This window comes from Mytilus galloprovincialis, chromosome 8 (assembly GCF_965363235.1).
Source record: "Mytilus galloprovincialis chromosome 8, xbMytGall1.hap1.1, whole genome shotgun sequence".
In the NCBI taxonomy this organism is placed as follows: Eukaryota; Metazoa; Mollusca; class Bivalvia; order Mytilida; family Mytilidae; genus Mytilus; species Mytilus galloprovincialis.
The window spans coordinates 87,301,083-87,320,176 of record NC_134845.1 but is presented as its reverse complement, the minus strand read 5'-3'; the positions used below and the strand labels follow the sequence as shown (position 1 = coordinate 87,320,176).

At 31.3% G+C, this 19,094-nt stretch overlaps 2 protein-coding genes and 1 long non-coding RNA gene across 6 annotated transcripts in view; all 3 read right to left on the bottom strand.

Annotated features, from left to right (window-relative positions):
• LOC143042745 (uncharacterized) overlaps nucleotides 1-19,094 on the bottom strand; it is a 107,859-nt gene that overhangs the window by 41,627 nt on the left and 47,138 nt on the right. The window lies entirely within an intron of this gene.
• Nucleotides 1,782-7,262, bottom strand: LOC143042747 (uncharacterized). Its single transcript, XR_012968111.1, has 3 exons — nucleotides 6,908-7,262; nucleotides 4,858-4,986; nucleotides 1,782-2,519 (listed from the first exon to the last, which is right to left on the bottom strand). It is a non-coding gene; the product is annotated as an uncharacterized LOC143042747 (long non-coding RNA).
• On the bottom strand, nucleotides 13,386-17,202 carry LOC143042746 (uncharacterized). Its single transcript, XM_076215199.1, has 3 exons — nucleotides 16,824-17,202; nucleotides 15,925-16,068; nucleotides 13,386-13,986 (listed from the first exon to the last, which is right to left on the bottom strand). The coding sequence occupies exons 1-3, from the start codon at nucleotides 17,146-17,148 to the stop codon at nucleotides 13,604-13,606; spliced, it is 852 nt and encodes a 283-aa protein (XP_076071314.1). The 5' UTR covers nucleotides 17,149-17,202; the 3' UTR covers nucleotides 13,386-13,603.

Sequence of the window (19,094 nt, the reverse complement as noted above, 5' to 3'; positions counted from 1 at the left end):
ACCATCAAATTTAAACGCCATACCCAAACTTTGGACCTTAGATGCGGATGTTTAGTTTTCTTTTTCAACTCATTCAAACCATTGTTCAGCATTTGCAATTATTGTAGACAAAAGTTTGTTTGTAGGAATTTATAAAGAATAAAAGTGGACAGGGTAGTCATATCCGATTTCTGGACCACATTGGCAGACGTTCCTTCAATGTAAATACCGTAGCCTTTTAACCAGGTCAATTGTAGGACATTGTTCTTCGTTTGTACCTACATGTAGTGTGGACAACAGATGTGTATATACACTAAGATTACACCTCAGTTGCAGACGTTCATTACAAATACCAATATGCGCCATATATTCTGACTAACCTTGAGCCAATGGTTTTCACCTGTACATGATGTGGCCAAAATCCTTTCTGGAGTGATCGTATAAGAATAAAAGACGGTATGAAAGCTGGTGGCCACACACATGATACACTCATTTCGAACCTGAGGTCCAGGCGTTCTGTAAATCAACTATCATCGGTTCTTTGGTCCAAGTAACCTCAGGCCATAGCCTTTTCTTAGTGTACATGTAACAAGTATGAAAAAAGTGTCCTGTCTGGAATTTTTAATCGGATCAAAGTTTAAAGGGATTGGGTTGCCTTATAAAAACTCTCAATCTCGTTTGCGGAAGTTCTGTGAATTTAATCATTAGGAAATTATTTAAGAACAACAATGAACAAATTACAAAATTAAACGCTGACAGAAATACTCGGTATTGATTAGGAAAAACATGTTCCTCCTTTTATTAGATATTTGCACAAACTGGCACACACCTACGATTAGGATTACAATTACAGTTGCAGGTAGCATACAAATCTTGGGCTTTCTCAAAGTGTAAAAGAAAACGGTCGATCCAAAACAATGTAACAATAATGATGTTTTTCTGTAGTTGAACAACGGTTTTTACAGCAATGAGTTAACATTAATTATTGTATACGGTGTTATCCAGGTTGAAAATGCTGTAATAGTACCATTAATAATTGTAATAACTAACATTATTTTAAAAATAAATTTAACATGAGACGCGCAAAATATCGCATTGTCGTTGCAGAAGCTAGGACAATTGGTGAAAAAAGTCAGCAATACTTTGTGTTAGGAATGGTGCAATCAAATATGGAGCATGTTATCATGTTTATGCATAACATACTTTCTCTCTTTTATTTTGTTTGAAAGAGAATGTAGAAATACAGCTATTTATTCTTCGTGAATCACAGTATAATTTTGAAACCTTGTATTTTTCTTAAATAGGACAAACACTTTTGACTACGTTTTTGGTTTATGACAAACGAATTCCAAGTTGTTTTTCTAAAAGAAGGAGGGGTCCGACCATATGTCCCTATTCAAAAGCTTTGATAGGTAAGAAAAGAGGTGTTCCAACCCCCGGAACAGCCCGTGATCTGCCACTGCCACGTTGTTCATTTCTACACAAAGTTTATACACTAAACAAAAACGACACCAACATTACCATTTCAAATGAAACAGTTTGTAGAGTATCTTCTGAACAATATTTCTGCTGGTTAGATATACCGTATACTAACCATTGCATTTAAAGTACCCTGTTTCGCGAGGTAAGTCTATTGCTCCTGCTGATCATATATATGTATATAATATATCATATATCTATCTACACATATGGTCCTTATAAATCCTTGTCTTCAAATATTCGGCTTTGTGCGGTTTTGATGGTAAATCCAGAAAAAGTGTTTGGGACACATGCATTTTTAACGTGTTGCTTACGTCTTTTCTTTTTTTTTTTTTATAGAAGACACCATTTTCTATTTTGTTTCTGTATTGTTGGTTTGTATTTGTATTTCGAGATGACTCCTTGTTTGTATCACCTGTAACAGTAAGTCTAAAGTGTAATCCTAGGTATAGACCTAGTTTCCGGAAATGTCTAAGAACACTAAAAAGAACAGATAATATGTTACTCAATACAATTAATTGGTAAAAAATTTCTTATCATACTGAAAACAAAAATCATTGTTACATAGATTGAAATTCAATTGATTGATGTGTTGTAAGTTGTTACAAATAAAAATCATTGTCAAAAACAGGAGTTGATGTCCTAAACAGATCTTATACATTCAAAAGTCATATACTTTCACTTTATTTTTATTATTGTTAACTTCGAAAACACGCCTCCATACAGATACCATGATCCACTAGCATACAGCCAGACTTGATCGTTCTGATTTAGTTTCCTTGTTAAAGACACTGCACCAGTAAACTCTTTGCTACCACTATGCCTGCCGATGTATGTCTGTGAAATATCATTCCCATTAAGTATAATGTAATAATTTGCAAGACTGGTATGCGACATCACAGACGCAGATATCAAATACAGCCCTTCATGTTCACAGGTAAACTTTCCTGTTGTTTTGTATGAGGATAGGTTAGTGATACCGACGCTGTACTTGACATCATCGAATTTCATTATGGTATTACTTTTTGTTCCCCCTAGCGATGGATGAGCAGTCATGGCAACTGAAATAATAAGGAAGTTGAAAGACATTTAATATAGTTTTAAAAATATTTCTTATAATAAATATAGATTTCAGTCTTTTTGAGAAGGTAATTCTCCTTTTGTTGATGTATAGAAGTAAGTGTATTCTATGTGTTAATGTTTCCCTTTTTTTGCATTTAAAGTAATTTATCATTATTCACTTTTCATTACTTTTGAATAGTTTTAATTTATTATTAGAATGTAAAACAATAGCATCCATATGTTATATGTCTTCTTGTTTTATAAGATCAAGTAAAGGGACACGTTGTATACATGTACTGCTGTTCAGTAGTTTGCAAATGTATGATTTAATACGTCAGACGCGCGTGTCAGTGACGCTATCATCAAAATAGATATAAAGCAAAACAAGTATAAAGTTAAAGAGCATTGAGGACCTATATTTCCAAAAAGTTGTGCCAAAAACTGCTAAGGTAATCTATGCCTGGGAAAAGAAAATCATCAGTATTTCAAAAAAAGTCATACTTTTGTAGACAGGAAATTTATAAAACTGACCATATCATTGATATTGATGTCAAAACTTAGTGCTGACTACTGGGCTGGTGATACATGTACCCTCAACAATCAACAATCTTAAATAGATTTACAGAAAAGAAATGTGGGTTGCAAACTAAAACCGTCGGAAACACATCAACTATAAGAGAAAAAAAATACAAATCGATGTTTATTTTATTTTAGAAAAGGTTTGCTGAATTTCTGATGGAGAAATATCGATAAAAAAGTCCATTGTTATCGTCGGTTATATTGCAAACTGGAAGTAAAACAATGTGAGAGGAACTTTTAAAATAGGAAAGTACATTAATAATCTTCTTTTAATTATGTACTTTTTCATTTTCAATTTTAATGAAACTCGGGTTGATGAAGAGCTTATGACAATTCTAAGGGTCCTTTCTACGTTTGACGGTTAATAGAAAGTTCGTTTTCCTATAAATATAAATATGTCTACTATGTATTTGTGTCAATGAACTGTTGTCTCATTGATATTTATCCAATAGCTTCTTCATTCATAATATTTGAGGAAAAATGATTAAACTTGAAATTAACATGTCTTCTTATTTTGTTGTTTAGTAAATAGATAAAAACGCAAGAATTGCTACCTATCTTCTTTTTAATTCCTTGAATCAATTTATTAAAGTTATCTCTCATAAAACATGTAACAAGTAGAGGAACATAGCTTAAGATGATTCACGATATTCTGAGATACTCTATTGTATAAATAATGATGAATACACATATATGTTTCCAACTTGGTGGCGAAAGTAAAAACTAGGTAACCTACGATTTACAAACACGATTCATTCACATCACGCTCACTTCCCTATCTGTTTTTATTACTTTATTAAATTTTAAGTCAAACCATTTTTTGCAAATATCTGCATGAATTCTAATATTTGTACTTAATTGATGTACATCTATTGTCAGAAGATATTTAAACGAATTGTTTTGTTAATGTTTAAAGATTGAGTATAAATTCGTATCGCGGATACGCTTTCTCTAACGACGCACCTAGTATTCCTCCTCTCGGAGTTCGTGTAATTCCATCAGTTTATTTTTGCCGCCATTGATTTGTGTCTTCCTAGTTAATTTCCGAGACTTAACCATCGATAAACTATAGTACTGTACTCGTTACTTATTTCAATTGAATTGACCAACCGTCGGTTTAACATTCAAACTATACCTAGTTTGATTTATGTTAAAAAATTTAAATTGAAATGTTGAAATATTTGGTACACCTGTTTAAAGATTAGTTTTTGCTAAAGAAAACATTATATTGTAAGCGTTAGAATAAAGGCTTGTTTGACCAATATGATATATAATGGTCTTGACATAACACTGTCATGATGTCAATCTATTTTGACAACATGCTATGTAGTCTCGTTCTGATATATATTTCATGTCCGTGCAGTATCAGAGTTTTGTTTATATGCATTTTCAAATTTTAGTATGGTACATAAATAAGAAATTAAGAATACATAATGCACCATTTATAAAAAATGTTAATATGTTGTCTTTTATTGACTGTTTTTCAAATTTAATGTTTTATATTTTCAGATTGACTTGGATAATGCATGATTTAGTATTGGAATTCCTTTATTATAAACATTTTTTCTTCTAAAATTGGTAACAGGATAGACAATATATTGCACCACTTATCGACACATATTTGAATATTTTCTTGTATTGGATGTTTCAATATGGTGCTCTTAAAGTGGTGTGTACGTAATGATAAGCACATTTTATTTTTCAAAATCTAGTTCGTTGTTTTGCATTTTAGGTGAATCAAACATAAAATATACGAACCTCTTTTAGTGCTACTTTTTAACTGTGCTTCAACAGATGATAACTTTGATTCTGTTAGCTTTTGTTGTTCAATACTCTTCTCGAGATTTTTTTCCATTGCACGTACATCATTTTTCCGAACGGTTACATCTGAAATTGAGTGCGTTACATTACAATAAAATATTTCCATATTACTAAATAGTTCGATCTACATTGAGGACATTCTGATATAAGAAGAGATGGGGATGGTTATGTCGTGTACAGAAAGCATATGTGTTACTGTTCTCCGGTGTCATATTTCGGTATTATGAAATAATCTCTAGAAAGGCAAATATTAACCAACCAATCAAAAGTTTGTATATATTTTTTTAATATAATAGTGGCTTTGGGACATATAGATTTTTACATTGATACCAGTGGATTATCGGATTTATCCTATCAAGATAGTTAAATTATCAATTTTAAAGTCAGAGCCTCGGCGAAGATTTTAAAATTTGAAATTGAACTTTCGAGTTGGATAAATCCGATAAACCACTAGTAACTTAAAATGTATATAAGAATCTGTTTCCCTAATGATGAAATAATCTCTAGAAAGGCAAATATTAACCAACCAATCAAAAGTTTGCATATTCTTTTTTTAATATAATAGTGGCTTTGGGACATATAGATTCTTACATTGATACCAGTGGATTATCGGATTTATCCTATCACGATAGTTAAATTATCAATTTTAAAGTCAGAGCCTTGGCGAAGATTTTAAAATTTGAAATTGAACTTTCGAGTTGGATAAATCCGATAAACCACTAGTAACTTAAAATGTATATAAGAATCTGTTTCCCTAATGATGAAATAAAAAATTATAATTTTTTGTTAAACAAAAATTTCCGTCGAGTGCATTCTACAGTCCAAAAAAATGTAAATTTCATTAACACCTGTGAGCATTGTTTGATTAATCCACTGAGCTGATAAAGGTTATTATTCTTAAATTCATCTTACTAACTTCTGAGATCACCAGCAACCACGCGTTAATAAATTTTGTGTATCCAATGGGTTCGGAAAGGTATAAATTTCAATAGAATTAGAGATTTTTTTTTATTTCATTTCATTTCTGTTTACTTTTACTTTTGTTTTTAGACCAAAGTAATGAAGATCAAAATTAAAATCTCAGGCTTGTTTTACTCTTGACGGTTCATGAACAGAAAGTTCGTTCTCCCAACGATGTGTACTGATTAATGTTACGATTAACTGCTTATCATTGCTTTTGATCCCTACTAATTGAGGGGGAAATAACCAAACTGTAAATACATTTTTCTTATTTTTGTTATTGGCTGAATAAAACAAAAGAAATAATGCCCCTCATATATCTAATTCCTTGAATCAATTGATTAGAATTATCTCTCAAAACATGTAACAAGAAAGGAAAATGCTTGCAGATGATTAATGATATTCCATTCCTTTTTGATCGTAGAAATAATTTGAATATACATATGTTGCTTGGTTGCGTTAGTACAAACTTTGTTAACTACTATACACAAACACGATTAGATCATGTAATACAACCAATTTCAACAATTGTTTTTACTTAATCATGTTTAAAGCAAATGGAAGCAAACTCATGTTATAGTAAATTTTTGCTACAATATTCCTACGAGGTGTTGGCAAACAAAAAGTGTACCAATCCACTACATTAAACCATAATACACCCGTCAAAGACAACAACATATAAATGACGGATAGAAGGTAGAAACAAAGAAGGAATTCAACGTTAAATTGAATATAAACCAATGAAACTTTCACTTCTAAGATACCGTATATAGAGTGTATTAAAACATAAGAACAAAACAAAAATAATGGAAAAAAAAGAATCGCTCTACACAATGAAACAATTCTGTCATTAAACCCGAATTCATTAAATTGTTTTTAATACTTTAAATTATAATCAAATTCACACTGATTGAATTAAAAATTAAGATGCTTACTTTTCAAATTGTTTACAAAAGAAAATTCAAAAACTAATTTAAAAGGAAACAAGAAGAGACAGAAAATGCAATTTTATTTTGTTTCATCTTACCTTCTATTTCCTTTAGGAGAGATGATATCGTCAGATTGTTAGAAGTTTGTAAGTTTTCCACGGCAGATTGAGTTTTGTTATCCACAATGTTTTCAACGAGGTCCTTCATTGCTTCGGAAACAGCTTGTTTCACCTCATTCCCTATCAGTTCCTTCAGTTGTGTTGTTAAGATGGAAATATCTAATTCTGCTTTCAGAGGTGCGTTTAATTTTGAAATTAAAGGTATATCAATTGCAGCTGCACGAACATGTTTCTTCAGCGAAATAGTTAAAAGAAAGATAGTAAATCCGTATAACACACTTAATTCCATATTGAAATTACGCTTTTCCCTGTGAACATGTAGACTTTATATCTTAATGTTTATGAAAGACTATGAGGAAAAGAAAATGTTCTTTTATATGATGTCAGTACGTCGATATTAATTATACTGACTGAAAATATGTATTTAAGTTTAGTGTTAACTCAGTAGTCATTACGTTGTCTGTCAAGTGACGACCATTAATCAAGATTGAAGACGTTCTTATATTAACATCAACAGAATGTGTCAAAGGAACACGTCATAATTAGTAATCTTGGCTTTGATAGTAAAGGTAAGTAGCATACCAAACGCATTTTATCGTACTTCATAGTACATCTATTATATAATATGCGGCAACATTATATAAATAACGTTTTCCCGCATCCTTAGATATCATATTGACGACTTAAAGAGACATAGATACACAGATGCACTTGTGATTGTTCCTAATATCTAGTCAAAAACAAGGTTTACGAACATTCTTAACTAAGTAAATATAATTCATTATATAATCTGTCTAAATGTTTTAATAGAAACATTGATATAGAAAAATTCCGAAAAATATATATAAATGACAACAAAAAAAATAAGAGGGACAAAAAAAACATATTCTAATTTTTGTATTATTCTATTTCCTTTTTCGTTTCCTAATGGAATACATGTTCAAAGTAAATGTCTTGTTATATTTGAAACAATAACAGTCTGAAATAAGATTGCCAAGTTTTGCCAGTTTTCATTTATTTCCATAGTTTAGTATATATTTTTAAAATTTGTGTTGGTGTATTAAGGTTTTCAGCAATTATTGTGTCATGTTGGTTTTCATACATATACTTACAAGTGTAACAAGAAGGTAAACGTGTCACATCTGTAGCATTCTGAGAAATAGGGGTACTAATAGTAGATCAAAACATTTGTGTGCAGTGTTTTTGCTTTGTTTTTTTGTACATCAGTTTCATCTAGATGTAAAATTCTTGAGCAAACTTTTTGTCTTCAACAAGTTTGAATGTTGTTTAAGGAACAGTTTGAACAGTTTTTCAATACTTGCATGTGATTTGTCAACAGAATATTCAAAACAGATTTCAGTTTTTCCTTGATCAGGAAACATATCCATCTGAATTAGGACATTTTATAGGTTTTCATCAATTTTAAAGGACATCGATTCAAATTCTCTAATACAGAAATCAATATCACACAGGCTAGTTTTCATATCATCTAAATAACGTTTTATAGTATTATTTCATTTTTATTCAAGTCTATTTTTTAGGGTTACGGTTAGCCATTTGACGTGACTCTGAACTTATGCATCCTGTCCTACATCATGTACATCGAATGACATAATTATCTTATTTCTATCTGTGTGACGTCAAACGCGCGATTTACATAAGGGTTAATGTTAATCTAACCATGTGACTATCAGAGATAATGATTCGGTCCCAATACTTAAAAACTTTCAATCCTTTATGATTTTACATATAAATAAAATCCTATGATGGATAAGCAAATTGAGGTTGTTAAATTTAACTTATACTGTTACAACTGTTTTTTTGTGATATTCATTTGACGTGACTCTGTAGTAATTGTGCTTCTTGGATACATTTTTTGGTTTTTATAGTGATTAAGATGATAACACAATGTTGACTGCTATATATCTGTTTTTGATAGTACTTATCGTGTCTGTTTGTTTTGTTTACAACATATTGGATTTTGATGCGACTGACATACAAGTAAGAGGTTTTTCGCTAGCTATAACACCAGATTCTATCCACCACCTACTACATAAGAAAATACCTGTACCAAGTTAGGAGTATGACAGTAGTTATCCATTTGTTTGATGTGTTTGAGCTTTGATTTTGCCATTTTTATGGTCTTTCCCTGTTTTGGATTACGTTGGAGTTCGGTATTTTTGATAGTATTTCATATAAAAGTCAATAATCAATATAATAGTCAATGTTAATATAATAGTCTGCCGTATTAAATTGTAATCCTGATACTTTTGATAACTATTTACAACACCGGGTCGCTGCCACTGCTGGTTGACGTGTCATCCCCGAGGGTATTACCAGCCCAGTAGTCAGAACTTTTGTGTTGAAATGAATATCAATTATATGGTCATTTTTATAAATTTCCTGTTATAAAACTTTGTGAATTTTTCGAAAAACTAAGGATTTTCTTATATAAGGAATAAATTACCTTAGCCGTATTTGGCACTAGGTTTTGGCATTTTGAGTCCTGAATGCTCTTCAACTTTGTATTTGTTTGGCTTTATAACTTTTTTGATCTGAGCGTCACTGATGAATCTCATGTAGACGAAACGCGTATTAAATTATAATCCTGGTACCTTTGATAATCAAACCACAAAAAACCCTCTGATTGGTTTTCCTGCTGATGTATGACTATTGAGATATCAAGGAATAAATATATTATTAGTTGTAAATTTACAAATCGTAAAAAAACTATACTAAAACGTGAATAAATATTGAAAGTTTTAAAATGGAAAGTCGAAAAGTACATTTCATTCCAAACATGCTTATTGTGATCCTTCATAGATACAATTTAAACATTTTTACGAAACAAAAAGACGTATGCAATATTTCGATATTTGAAAGGAAAAACATAATTTGGGCTGTGAGCTGAGAATGGCATGTTTCAATAGAGACTGTATAAGCGTGATAAATTGTTTGGTCGGCGGTTTAACATCAACCTTGAAACTGTATTGTTATCTTTATTCTCTTGTTCTGTAAATAAGCTAAATAGAATCATCCAATACGTAGATACGTGCAACATACGTTTGAATTAATCAAAGGAAAATATAAATAAGAAAGAAAGAAAGTATTTTCATTTTTTGATATGGTATGTAAAATTTATCATATATAATCTTAATATTATTGTTAAATACCTTTCCCATTATGTTTTATTTTTCCATAATTCCAATTATATTCAGATAAAAAATAAAGTTTATGTATTGTTGGGGTTAGTAATCTTTTCTTATAATGAATAGGATGAACGTAGTCAAATAAAGTGAAGGTGCTCTGTTAATGATGCATTGATGCATAATTACATCATACAATATTGCCACTCAATTTTTAAATAGTTTTATGCTATATATCTAAATAGAAATAATGCATATGCATATATGGATGTCGAAATTGAATAGGTAGAATTACTTAGTAATATAAAGTAATTATATATCTGAAAAAAAATAAAAAATAAAAATATACTCGATTTTTTTTATAACAATATTGAACAGAATATCAAATTTAAAGCATTTATGTTTACGTTTGCTGCCAAAGAACTGAAAATATTTCCTTTTGGTAAATAAATTCCAATTATTAACATTGCTAAAATTATGAATTAGAAAAAATAAACATTTAAAAAAAAACGGAAAGTATTGTTCTTTTTTTTATACTGGATAAAAATCAAATACCTGAGCCGATATTGCATTTTCCAATTTCTTCAATAGCTAACAATAAGATTTAATCAGGTATTCTTTCCTTTAAGAAGAAAACCCATTATGAAAAGGAACATCTACCTTAGTATGATACTCAAATAACATTTATAAATATTTTGATATGAGCGTCACTGATGAGTCTAATGTAGACGAAACGCGCGTCTGGCGTACTAAATTATAATCCTGGTATCTTTGATTTTTACAGTACAAATTGATTGTAAATGTAAATGTTGTTTCTAATATTTCTGTTGGTTTCTTACGAGCCACTATCAATCCAACATCCTAGTTACATACTAGTAAGCTTTCTACCTGTAGAAGTGACTGATGTCCAAAATTAGGTACATTTCTAGTGGTTAATACTGTTGAACATATGTTTTTGAAAACACAACACAGTCAATATAGACCGGACGAAAGTAAAAAAAGTATCAATAAGCGGCAAATAAATATGCCGTATCGAAATCTTACTTGTTCTAAAATATATTTGCTATTATAGAAATTTTAATTTATTATGAATGAGTAAAGGTCATCAGTAAGTTAAGATGGTTAAATAAGAGTTCATACTTGATAGACACATCGCTATTTACTACAGAATCAGACTCCAATCGGATATGTTAGAGATGTGGAGTTGTCTTTCTTTGCATACTGAGTAACTTAACTCATTGCCTCTGATAAACATACCTGTCTTGGTTTTATACATGAATAGTTTTCAATCTAAATTTTCAGAATTTTATCGTGAAATTAGGGCCAATTTAATTTTAATCGTCAATTTTTTAATTTTTTTAAAAATGTAATCATATAGTACAAACTTTATGTTTGGTATTTTTAAAAATAGTTATTTTTTGTGTTGTCCTATTTTCTACGAAGTGATATTTGATCACCAAGAAACTTGATATTTACTTTGCCGAAGTGATAATTGATTTAAAAAAAAACGTTATACTAACTTTGACATACCTCATATTTGATTTCAATCAACGGATTACTTACGTTCGCTGATATGATGTCTGAAGTATAATAAACAAGAGTCGAAAGATACCAGTGGAACATTCAAACTCTTAAGCCGAAAATGTTATGTCAACGCCATAGTTAAAAACAAAAGACCAACAGACAAACAAAAGTTCAAAAACACATAATAGAAAACTAAAGACTGAGCAACAACAACGCTACCATAAAACTTGGGGTAGTCTCATGTGTTCTGGAAGGGTAATCCGATTCTGCTCCACACGAGGCATCGCTGTGTTCCTCATGTAAATACAAACGGTTATAAGTCAAATCTAGTAGGTGCATATCGTATGCAGCCGCTGCTTGAATATTGTTTCATAGAAATGAAAAATTGAAATAATATAATTCGTTGTAAAGTTTTCTTTCCAACTGACCCTCGTAGACAATTTCTAGAGGCCAATCAAAGGAAAAGGCAGACATAACTGTATCTGCTGAACCCTGTTTTTCAAGTTCGATACGATATCAATAAAACTCATAAGCAATGCCCCTCATTTGCAAACGTACCGTGATTTTTCCAATATTAGCATTTTGCACCAGGAAATTTGTACGGAAGTGTTCCTAAGGGTACTTTTACAACTAAATTTAATTAGGGGATAGGGTCACCTACCCTAACTTTGAACCTCAGTTAAGACTTTGTATGAGTTTATCCACTTGAGCCTTTTTCACACCTTAAAATTTGCGATAAAAATGTAGACGTTCCGTATATATATATATATACACTTAAGCTTTTAGTCTGGGCAATCTAAAAGCACTGTCCTGGTGATAACAACGCCCTTTCCGTCAGTCATTTACTTCGAATTAAAGGTTGAACTCAGCTGCAGACGTTTCATAAATTTCCCAACATGATCTGTTTTACAAATCAAACAAGTCGAATTTAAAAAGGCAATTGTTGCAATACCAGCATTTGTTGTCTCAGTCGCAGACAGTTGATGAATAACCCTACCAGCAGTTGCAATAGGTCATTGCCAATCATTTGCACTGAGTGTGAATTTAAGTTGATCAAACTCGAATATACCTACTTTTTTCAACTCGTTCAAACCATTGTTTAGCATTTGCAATTATTGTGTACAAAAGTTTGTTTGTAAGAATTTTATCAAGAAGAAAAGTGGACAGGGTAGTCATATCCAATTTATGGACCTCATTGGCAGACGTTCCTTCAAAGTGAATACCATAGCCTTTTAACCAGACCAACTTTAGGACATTGCCTTTCATTTGTCCCTACATGTAATGTGGACAACAGGTGTTTATATACCCAAAGGTTACACCTCAGTTGCAGACGTCCATTAGAAATACCAATATGCGCCATATATTCTGATTAACCTTGAGCCAATAGTTCTCATCTGTACATGATGTGACCAAAAACCTTTCTGGAGTGATCGTATAAGAATAAAAGACGGTATGAAAGATGGTCGCCACACACATGATACCCACATTTCGAACCTTATTTCCAGGCCTTCTGTAAATCAGCCATCCTCGGTACTTTGGTCCAATTAAACGCAGGTCATAGTCTTTTTTTAGTGTTCATGAAACAAGTATGGAAATAAGTGTCCTTTCTGGAATTTTAATCGGATCAAAGTTTAGAGGGATTGGGATGCCTTACAAAAACTCTCGATCTCATTTCCGGAAGATCTGTATATTAAGTTTGGAGCTAATTACAAAATTAAACCGTTGACATTAATACTCGGTAAGGTTTAGGAAAAACATGTTCCTCCTTCTATTAAGAACACCAGAAAGAACAGATAATATTTTACTCAATACAATTAATTGGTCGAAAAATTTCTTATCAAACTGAAAACAAAAATCATCATTACATAGATTGAAATTCAATTGATGATAGGTCACTGTGTTGTAAGTTGTTACAAATAAACAAAAATCATTGTCAAAAACAGGAGTTTATGTACTAAACAGATCTAGAAATAATTCGATCTTATATATTCAAAGTCATATATGTTCACTTTATTTTGATTATTGTTAACGTGGAGTACACGCCCTTATAAAGATACCACGATCCCACAGCATACAACCAGACTTGATTATTTGGATTTAACTTCCTTGATACAGTCATTGCACCAGTAAAAGATTTGTCACCACTATGTTGCCCGATGTATGTTTGTGAAATATTATTTCCATTAAGTCTAATGTAGTATACTGCACTACTGGTATGCGACATTACAGACGCAGATATCAAGTACAGCCCTTCATGTTTACAGCTAAACTTTCCTGTTGACTTATATGTTGACAGGTTGGTGATACCTACGCTGTACTTGACATCATCGAATTTTATTATGGTATTGCTTATTGTTGTCTGTGACGATGGATGAGCCGTCATGGCAACTGAAATAATAAGGAAGTTGAAAGACATTTAATATAATTTTAAAATCTTTCTTTTAATAATTATAGATTTCAGTCTTTTTAACAGGTAACTCTTCATTATATTTAATGCATTTAAAATAATAATGGTTTTTGAATAACTTTTCTTTAGTACATTTTGTTATTTCTTGACATGTACATTTTTAAAGTATTATGCAAGTATCGACAATATCTGTACATGAATATTGATGAATACAATGCCATTCGTATATCATTTGTTTCCCCATATTATACATAAAAATTTAATGTAACATCTGTATTCTGTTTTTTTTATTTGTCTTTGGTTTTTTGTGTGTTTACTTCCTAAAATCGACTTATGATGGTGTGAACACGACGGTGAAATATCTCCTTAACCACACCAATTGTTGTGTAATGTATACTATTAATGTGACCAATGATAATTTTCGACAAGTAAAAGAAAAGTCATATACATAAAACTACAATAGTTTCTTGAAAGTAAATAATATTAAGAAATAATTCTTATACAAATTATGTAATACTATAAATATGCTCATTTAACATTGGTAAGCATTTTATTTGTCATTATCGATGTCTTGTCACGGAACGTACGCGAGGTGTAAATGTTTACAAAAATAATGTTTATCCATCTTTTACATGTTAAACCGTGATAAGAACATCAGCTACGTATGTCATGTATATTATTTCGATTCTTATAGAAAAATTAAGAAATGTTATCTTTCGAAGAGGACAAATATCAAGTACGAATAGCAGTCGTTTGTCCTTAATGTCGGTTCATGAGTAAGTTAGTTTCCCTGTAGATGTATAGATTCTACTGAATGTCAGTGTCGTTGTTATGTTTTCTCATTGATATTTATCCCGTACCACCTTTATAAATTGAGGAAAAAATATTAAACTGCAAATTAACTTTTCTTATCATATATTTTTAGTAAATAGAGAAAAAAAAAACCACAAAATAGATACCCATCTTCTTTCTATTTCATGAGTCAATTGATTTTTCAAAATAATTTTCATAGAAAATGCAACTAGTACATGAACATAGCTGAAGATAGTTCACGATACTCTTTTATTTTCTATCGTACATTTATAAATACTTTGAATTAATATACATGTTGCCTTGTGGCGTAAGTAAAGACCTAGTAAACTTAGATTTTCTTACACGATTCGGTCACAACATCACGCTTACTTCCTATCATATTTTCATACTTAATTGCAATTTTATTTTAACCAATTTAATTTTGTAAATATTTGCATGAATTCTATAATTTGTACTTTATTGACATGATATGAACTTATTGTCAGAATGTTTTACAAGAATTATTTTGTTAATTTTCATAGACTGAGTATAAATTCGCATGGCAGATACGCTTTTCTTCACGACGCACCATGTGTTCCTTTTTTGTGTGATTCCCCGGGTTTTATTTGCCACCCTCATTTGTGTCTTTCTTATCGATTAACGTGATTTTATCATCGATAAACTACAGTACTGTCACCGTGACCAATTTCAAACGAATTCACCAAGTCGGTTTAACATTTAACCTTGCGCAATGATGAGTATGGTTTCAACATAAAAAATGCACTGTCATGATGTCCATATATTTTGACAACATGATAGGTATTCTCTTTTTGAAATATACTTCATGTTCGTACAGCATCAGTGTTTCGTACATATACATTTCAAATTGTATGTTTTATATTTCTGATTGACTTGAAAAATGCAACATTGATCATTTTAGTATGGTGTATGCACAAGAATGAATATTGCACCACTTTAAAAAATTGTTAATATATTCCTTGCATTGAATGATTGAGAGTACATTTTTCGATATGTTGTTCTAAAAGTGTAGACATACAGATTCTTTTTTAATCTAGTTCATTTTATTGCATTTATTTTAAGATGACCCAAACGTAAAATATACAAACCTCTTTTTGTGCTTCTTTCAAACTCTGTTTCAACAGCTGATACTTTTAATTCTGTTAGCTTTTGTTTTTCCTTCATTTGTTCAATATCTTCCTGCAGTTTTTCTTTCATTGTTCTAACATCGCTTTCCTTCCTAGCAGCTACATCTGAACTCAAGTGTGTTACTTTACAAACGACTATTTGTATACTACCGATTTTTTCGACAGGTTACTCATATTGAGGACATTATGATACTCTGAAGAGTAAAGGCAACTTAAAAAAGTTATATCAAGCTTACAATTGGTGCAGTTTGGTAGATGGTATTAACTATTTTTGATGCATATGTCGTGTATAGAAAACACCGACAAATTGTATACCATTCTCCGGAGTCAAGAGTCCTTGTTATAAAAAGACTCTGGAACGACAAATAATAAACAGTTCAAAATCTTAAGTTATTTTTCGTCAACCAATAACAACATTTGTGTTAACTTTGCAGTAAATTTAAGCATACGCAAATTACAGTAAATATGTATAAGAGTAATCTTGTGAAGTATTGAGAAACAACAAATGTACGAATAAACTACAGTGAATCATGAAACATCCCGTCTAAGACGACCGTATATGAATGACGAATAAAAGGAACCAAAAAGGAAGTTTAACTTTACATTGAACTAAATGAGACACTCAACTGTAAGACACAGTGTATGCAGTATATTTAAACAAATTAAGTATAAACCAACAATAACCAAAAAAATCTTACAAAAGAACGAAACTAAAATCTTTGAGGTAAAATCATATTCACACTGATATAATTATAAATCAAGATGCTTTCTTTATAAAATGTTTAAAAAAAATAAAAAGAGAATTTAAATGGACAAAAGAAGACAGACACAGAGCGCCATTTCATGTTATTTCATCTTACCTTCTATTTCCTGTAAGAAAGTTGATATCGTCAGATTGTTAAACCTTTGTAAGTTTTCCACGGCAGATCGAGCTCTCTTATCTACAATGTTCTCAACAATATCCTGCATTGCTGTTGAAACAGCCTGTTTCACTTCGTGACCAATCAGTTCCTTCAGTTGCTCTGTTAGAATTGAAATGTCCAACTCCGCTTTTAGTGGCGCATTTAAATGTGTGATTAAAGGTAAATTTATTGTAGATGTACAATTGTCATTTTCACAAGAATTCCCAAGCACGTTTTCGTTGAGTAAAAAAGTAAAAAGAAAGATAATACATACGTAAAGCATCGTTAAAGTTTTGATATTTAAATGCCATTTGTCTGTTGGAAGATACAGATTTTATACGTTGTGTCTACTTAACACATTTAATATTTTTTGTAAACTATATGCACGTTTGATTATACATTTCAATACTTTGTTTGAGTACATCACTTATTGATGACGTGATCCACACACGAACTATATCATATATGTCATTATCAGTAACTGAAGTAGTAATACTCATAAAAGTACATCTAATTAATAGTGCTTGGGATGAAACATAAAAACAACAAATATAGGAATACGACATAGTTATGAAGTTGTCCTTAAGCTTTTAAGTAGTTCCTATTAAATAACATCACACGCACATGATATGAGCCTTGACCGAATAATGTGGCTGAATACATATTTCGCTCGCGTTCGTGAGTGACTTTGATATAAACATGATAAACATGATAAAAGTATATACAAATACAAAAGTTTGTAATTGCTTCATGAGAAAACCTAATTAAATATGCGTCAGCTGGCAAAATCAAGGTTTTGCATCAATCAATCCTTGTTAAAATGAGGTACACGTTTAGTTGTGCGGTATGCACAGACTCGCAGTCATCTTTGGCCGGTATTGAGACATTAATCCTATGACCAGTGTAAGCATAATCCTCTCTAAAATGTTTAAGAACCACTGCAGCAACATTTTAGGGCTCGTATCGTATGTATTTTGTATGTATAAATTATGTGTCCTATTTTCTACGAAGTGATATTTGATTACCAATTAATTTGATACTTACTTTGGCGACGTGATAATTGATTTCTAATGAATATAAACTTACTTTGCCGACGTGATAATTGATTTTCAAAAAAACTTTATACTTACTTTGACCGACCTCATATTTGATTTTCAATCAACTGTTTACTTACGTTCGCTGACATGATGTCTGAAGTATAATAAACAAGAGTCGAAAGATACCAGTGGGACATTCAAACTCTTACGCCGAAAATGATATGTCAACGTGATAGTTAAAAAAAAGACCAACAGACAAACAATAGTTCACAAACACATAATAGAAAACTAAAGACTGAATTTTTGGTAGTCTCATGTTTTCCGGAAGGGTAAGCAGATTCTACTCCACACGTGGCACCCGTTGTATTGCTCATGTAAATACAAACTCGGTTATAAGTCTAATTGGTAGGTGCATATCGTATGCAGCCGCTGCTTGAATGTTGTTTCATAGAAATGGAAAATTGAAATAATATAATTAGTCGTAAAGTTTTCTTTCCAACTGACCCTCATTGACAATTTCTATATGCCAATCAAAGTAAAAGGCAGACATAACTGTATCTGCTGAACCCTGTTTTTCTAGTTCGATGCAATAGATGCGTTTAACAATAAAACTCATAAACAATGCCCCTCATTTGCAAACGTATCGTGATTTTACCAATATTACCATTTTGCACCAGGAAACTGTATGCCATTGCATTTCATTTGTACTTAATTTGTACGGAAGTTTTCCTAAGGGTACTTTTACAACTACAATGATTAGGGGATAGGGTCACCCTACCCTAACTTTGAACCTTAGTGAAGACTTTTTATAAATTTATCCAATTGAGCCTTTTTTACACATTAAAATTTGCGATAAAAATGTAGACCTGGTGATAACGAAGCCCTTTCCGTGAGTCTTTTACTTTGAAATAAAGTTTGAACTGCAGACGTTTCATAAATTTCCCACCATGATCCGTTTTACAAATCAAACAAGTCAAATTTAAAAGAGGGAAGTGGTGCAATACCAACATTTGTTGTCTCAATCGCAGACAGTTGATGAATAACTCTACATGCAGTTGCAGTAGGTCATTGCCCATCATTTGTACTAAGTGTGAATTTAAGATGGTCAGACTCGAATATACCTACTTTGGACCTATGTTTCAGACGGTCAATCTTGGTCAATAAATTAACTTACTTGGGTCTTTTTGTACCT

Excerpts from the sequence above, each read along its gene's own strand:
- LOC143042746 (XM_076215199.1), bottom strand. The coding sequence starts at position 17,148 with ATGCTTTACGTATGTATTATCTTTCTTTTTACTTTTTTACTCAACGAA. Across the intron at positions 16,069-16,823 it reads TTTCTTACAGGAAATAGAAG|ATGTAGCTGCTAGGAAGGAA; the intron begins GTAAGATGAAAT and ends ACTTGAGTTCAG. Across the intron at positions 13,987-15,924 it reads TGAAAGAAGCACAAAAAGAG|TTGCCATGACGGCTCATCCA; the intron begins GTTTGTATATTT and ends TTATTATTTCAG.